At 42.0% G+C, this 5,602-nt stretch overlaps 1 protein-coding gene across 1 annotated transcript; it reads right to left on the reverse strand.

Annotated features, from left to right (window-relative positions):
* Positions 1-1,638: 1,638 nt before the first annotated feature.
* LOC125528647 (E3 ubiquitin-protein ligase UPL3) lies at positions 1,639-5,092 on the reverse strand (the record flags this gene model as incomplete). The annotated part of the gene is given in 9 exon segments (XM_048693088.1): positions 1,639-1,963; positions 2,061-2,180; positions 2,262-2,390; positions 2,488-2,556; positions 2,633-2,713; positions 2,800-2,904; positions 3,013-3,240; positions 3,371-4,888; positions 4,994-5,092. Coding segments are annotated over 9 exon segments (2,415 nt in total), but the record flags the coding sequence as incomplete, so codon positions are not given.
* Positions 5,093-5,602: the final 510 nt, after the last annotated feature.

Consider the following 5,602-nt stretch of genomic DNA (forward strand, 5'->3'; position numbering starts at 1 on the left):
AGAGATCATTCGCTACAGTACCTAAGCATCACGAGTTATCAATCTGACCGACTTGGTTATTAATGGTCAACCACTCATTCATTAAATCCTAACTGGCACAGTGTGTCAAGAAGTGCTAGTGTTTTTCAAGGATTTGAGCTTCTCTTCAATATGTCCAGAACCTGCGCGTGACAGAGGCAGGCCTTGTGTAGAGAACTTTATTCTGAAAGACAGGTTGTCCCACCCAAATCAAAAGTAGGGTATAACCGGACATGGAGTTTTGGTGCTCAGGCTCACCTGCACTTGAAATCCAGTCCATTGATGTCCCTCTTGGGATTCAGAAAATCTGGTTTGATGGGACAGGTTCGGTGTGCAGAAAAGTCTAATACAGGTTGTATATGTTTTGAGTAAAATGATCGATTGATCTTTCTTTGTTGATAGTGAAACTATTTGTACTATTACATGGGACGCTAGAGAAGAGACGTCTGTACAGAAAGAGATGCAAGCAACAGTCGCGTCGGTTGGGAGAGAGAGAGAGAGAGAGAGAGAGTCAGAGAGCGAGAGAAGGAAGAGAATATCACCTAGTCCTCCTACGGCAGGCAGCATCGTCATCCGGATGTGAAGATCTTAGCGAGAGCTGCTGGAATGCAGCTCGGGGTGATGTTGGTGGTGCCCCGCTCTGGATGGAGATGGGTGGACTAAGATGTACTGCCAGTAGTGAAGATAAACATGTAGGGGTGTGAGAGGAATGAGTTATTTCTAGTAGTTGGTGCATACGCATCGGATGCGCGTAGGAGAGATTCAGCAAAGTAGAGACAACATACAAGTGTGTGTGCCGCGGGCTTAGCGAGTGCTAAACATAAACGGGCAGCGATGCGTGTAAGAATGGATTTGACTAATGCAAACCATGACTTTCATTTCACGCAACAACAAAAAAGACCATGACTTGATAGACTACGGGCAGTCGTCACATTATTGGGCAAACTACTACATCATCATCTAGGTAACACGGGCTTTACATCCAGACTGCACACACGAGACCGGACGGCACACGCATCAGCATCAACTACACCCAAAAGACCTGGCAAAATCTGATTGGATGCCCCGAATTACTACATCATGACCACGCACTGGAACAACACAGTGACCATCAGATTGGTTACAGGGACCATCAGGCTAACAGCTGCAAGCAGTTGTGCGCCACGACGAATGTTTGTATGCGCCTAGGGCATCAGCTGCGGCGTTTCTGATTTCATCTGGGATAGGTTGGGATTTGAACCGGAAGCACAGGCTATGCAACACACAGTTGAACCGAGACTGAAAACAAAAAAGGAATCCCAAGGTGGCATAGATACAGGGATCATATAAGAACTTCTCTTTTAGAGATCGTGCCTCCCAATCAGGAGGAGGGCTTCTAGGTGTCGTGCAACAACAGAGGCATATCCAAACTCCTTGATCGTGGTGACATGATGAATCTCATAAATTTCTTGCACATGTTTAACACCAACTAGAAGTTGAAAATATCTTTAGCTTATACAATGACACTAGGCATTTAGTTATTCAAAAGATGTGCACTAGTCGAGGACATAACTTTTCATTAGTGCGGGTAAACCTAGTAATCACGAGCACAAGTCACTCAAAATAGACAGAGTACGATAATGAAGTATAACTGACGACCAAAAGAGAAATGTCTTCTTAGTCACTATAGAGATCAGTTGGAGAATATATACAACGAGTGCCCAGGAAAATAGTGAGAGAATGTTATAAGCACAGGCACCACAAGATCCGGGCTCTAAACCTTTCACAAAAGAAACGACTTAAAGCCTATGTTATACATGGCAATGAACAAACTAACTTTGAATAAAAACCGGTGCACATTTACATGTGCACCAACATCTGTATGTTAGTTTTGAACCCACTATGAAAGATCAAACGACCCCTGGCCTTCGTTGATAGCATAAAGCAGCTTCTTGTGCATAACCTCCTGCAACAATGTTCCGACGACCATAGCAGAAGTCAGTTTCCAGGCAAGACGATACGGAAAGGTGGAACAAAAAATTCATCAACCAAAAGAACCAAACCTTTGTCGAGTATGGCGGAAGTTTAAGATAGTTGGCACAAGTCATGACACTAGGCAGATCATCATCTGCAGACTCTGCTGCTCCAGCTGCATTTGAAGTATTCGCCGCAGTCGAAGAGTGCTGGCCAAGATACAAAATGGAAAAGCTTAAATAACATGAACGCAGAAATGATGTCATTCTGCATTGCTACAACAGGCTTACCTTCCTAACTATAGTCAGCTTAGGATTTAGGGAGGCTAAGCCACCAGGTGGAAGCCGAGGAGCACCAGTCACAAACTGGCAGAATGCATGTTGTTGCTCCGGAGTAAATTCCGTCATGATCTCAAGTAGCTGCAAACCAACAGCACAAACATTAAACTGAAGTTCCAAAAATCTGAAATAAAGCTGTGTGAAGAGATGTGCCCTTTTTTAAAGATGATGTACTCACATTGACAATTGCTGGACTCTTCGAGGTATAACCATGATCAAACTTTATATGTTCAACCAGTGTCTCCGGCTGCATTACATGCATTTGCTCAGAACAAGTTAAATAATGATTATAGAAGGGAGAAATAAAGTTAACAGGGCATTACCTCCCAAAGTTCCCGTCGACCACAAATGAGATAGTCAAGCTCTTGAGGAGAAAATATTTGGAGTGATGATATATCAAATACCTGAATTAGAAAAATAATAAGAGAAATGCAATAGCTAATTAACAATAATTGCCAGCAAATAAGATATCTTAGAAAAATGAGAAAACCTGATTAAATCCAGCTTTGAATGCTTCTACTTGACGCATTATTCCAGTCTTAAGTGTAGCATCCACTACCAGCGAAATGTACTCTTCTAAGTTGTAAATGCAGACCTACAGGAAGTTAAAAATAACAATGAATAGTCAACAACAAAATTAGAAGCAAAAGCTGAAGTACCACTTAGATGACAACATAAGAACCTAATCTACTCCATCACATACCACTGTATTTTCTTCACCTTCCTTCAGAACAAAATCCGGATAGCCCGGAAGAGTAAAATCTAAGCATAGGTCTTGAATAGGAGCACCACGAAAGCCCAATTCTTCTATTTGTTGACTATGATTAGAGCAGGACTCCAGAAATCGCTTGCGTTCAACAAGAACTTGCAACTCTTGAAGTATTTTACCAAACTCAGCATCAAAAGATAGTATGTCGTACAAATCAAGTTCCTAGTAAAGCAAAATATTTTGGCGTCAATACAGAAGACAGTAGAAAAAATAAAAAAAAATACCAAGACTTGACAAGAAGGTGGAAGGGAATATCGGAATGGATCTACTGCAAGCGGGTTCTCATGCTTACTTGTCCAAGTAGAAGCTTATAAAATGCTGTTGACAAAGGCAAATCAAGAAGCCTTCCATCTTGCAATGCTTTTGCCATGATTCGACCAACTAAGCGGAAATACTCAACAACTTTGAAGAATTTACTACCCTCTGAAGAAGCAGTACTAGGTGGCCAAGGCCGAGGGAACAAGCCAAGAGGTGCATGTATCAAGTTCCTGCTATCAGCAGGTGAATGTGAATCAAGTTTTTTAGCTTCTAAAGAATCAGAATCAGATCTCCATAATCCCAAGCCAACCCTTTGCAGGTCATGACTTAAGAGGGTGTAGAACTCCAAAGTTGGACCAAGTCCAGTTCCCACTTCACCAAAGTATTCAACTTCAAGAACAGCCTTCTGATTGGAGAACATCTCCATTACTTTGGCAGCAGAATCCAGGATCCGGTTACGAGAAACACGAACTTTCTGGCGTTGCAATCTACCAATCCGGACTTCTCTTTCAGTCGCTGAGCTATTATTATCACCCTGTTGTTGCTGAAGACGATTCAATGCCCTAGATAACCCAAAAGCTGTGGAGTAGAAGTGTTGTCTTCTTGTTTCAAAAGGAAACAGAAATGGACAAGCTTTGGTCATCTGATAACACCAAGAAGGTAAACTACCACTGCAGAGTGCAAGAACATCCTGAATTTGCCGAGCAAGCTTTGGTGTCAACTTACTGCTGATAAACTCCTCTGAGGGTACCTTAGCTCCGGTGCCATATAACCCATCCAGGGTACCAACTTTTCCCTCTATAAAATCATCACAGGTTGCCTGTAGTCTCAGACGAGGAGATAGCTGATTCAATCCCTCCAATACACGCAATAGTGCTAAAATATTATAAGTTTGGGTCGATTTCTCAATATCACAAGGAAGTTCTCCTTGCAAAATGCTATCAAGAAGAGAAGTACATTGTTCTTGAGATGTAGCTCTGCAAAGTTCTGATTTGGACGATTTCAGCACTAAAGATGAACCTCTGGTTGATTCCCTATCCACTTCGTTATCAGCCTTTTGATATGTTATAGTGAACATATCACTCCAGAGACGGCTTCCATCATTGGGTAAATCAGAACCACCTAGCCTTTCCTCATCATCCTCATCATGAACTACTTGCTGTTGCATAGCTTGATATACAGTCAAATGCTTGCTAAGCTGCTTGCCGCCAGCTGTAAAAATCAATTTGTTTGAATGTTCATGTGCACTAGTTCCAAGTGGAAGGCCACGCCTATCCTGGCTACCTCTGATACCACGACTACCAACAGAAGCAAGCCCAGCCATGGCAGCTGCAGCAAACGACATCGCGCCCCGCGAACCAAGTGTGCTTGGATTTCTAAGTTCAACAGAACCTGCTCCCCTGCTACTAAAAGTATGTTTTACGCTGGAGCCAGATGAGGGTTGTGTCTGGTTATCACTTGCTATTGAGGCAATACTAGACCCATCAGCATCTGCCAGTTTTACATCATGCACACTCTCTGGAACACAGTCAGGAAGAGACCCACGTAGAACCTGGGGATTTTCAACAAAAATATGCAGTTTTCAGTCATGCCCACTAAAGCCACATTAACTTGCAGAAAAATAAAGAGATCAACCGAAGTACTTTTGAAATACTACCTCATGGTCATCATCTTCATCATCTGAAACATCATCATCGTCATCACCAAGCATCAAAGCATCATCAGCCTCAAAGGGAGATGCGCCCAGTTCTTCGTCCTGCATGTAGGAAACAGAATGTATCATGCACAACGAGCATAAATACAATAATAAAGTTTAACATCACATGACATAGTGTACAAGAATTGGATCAGAACTTTTTTCAGGGATAAGGGAATTAGTGAAATAGTAAGCCAGTTTCCAACACATAAGTGATCTATTTTGTTATACAGGTGAGTACTGGTAAGGGGTACTTGCAGCTAATTACATAGATATAATTAAATTGACAACTTAATTTATATATTTATCACTCAGTTAGGCAAGAAAAGCAGTATTGCATTCGGGCAAACTTTCAACAGTGAAATGAATCACATTGGTGAATATGCTCCCACTATCACAAGTTCTCAACTATGGAATGTGCCATTGCTGCTTAAGGTCCGTGCCACTCTCTCAACATATAATTATTGAATAGGATGAGGAACTGCAACAACCTTTAGGCACATTCAGTGATCGAGATAGTGGTGGGAGCACCAACCTTTCCCTCCATCATTGGTTTTAGTTAGACAATGT

The sequence above is a fragment of the Triticum urartu genome, unplaced genomic scaffold, assembly GCF_003073215.2.
Source record: "Triticum urartu cultivar G1812 unplaced genomic scaffold, Tu2.1 TuUngrouped_contig_5010, whole genome shotgun sequence".
Classification (NCBI taxonomy): domain Eukaryota; kingdom Viridiplantae; phylum Streptophyta; class Magnoliopsida; order Poales; family Poaceae; genus Triticum; species Triticum urartu.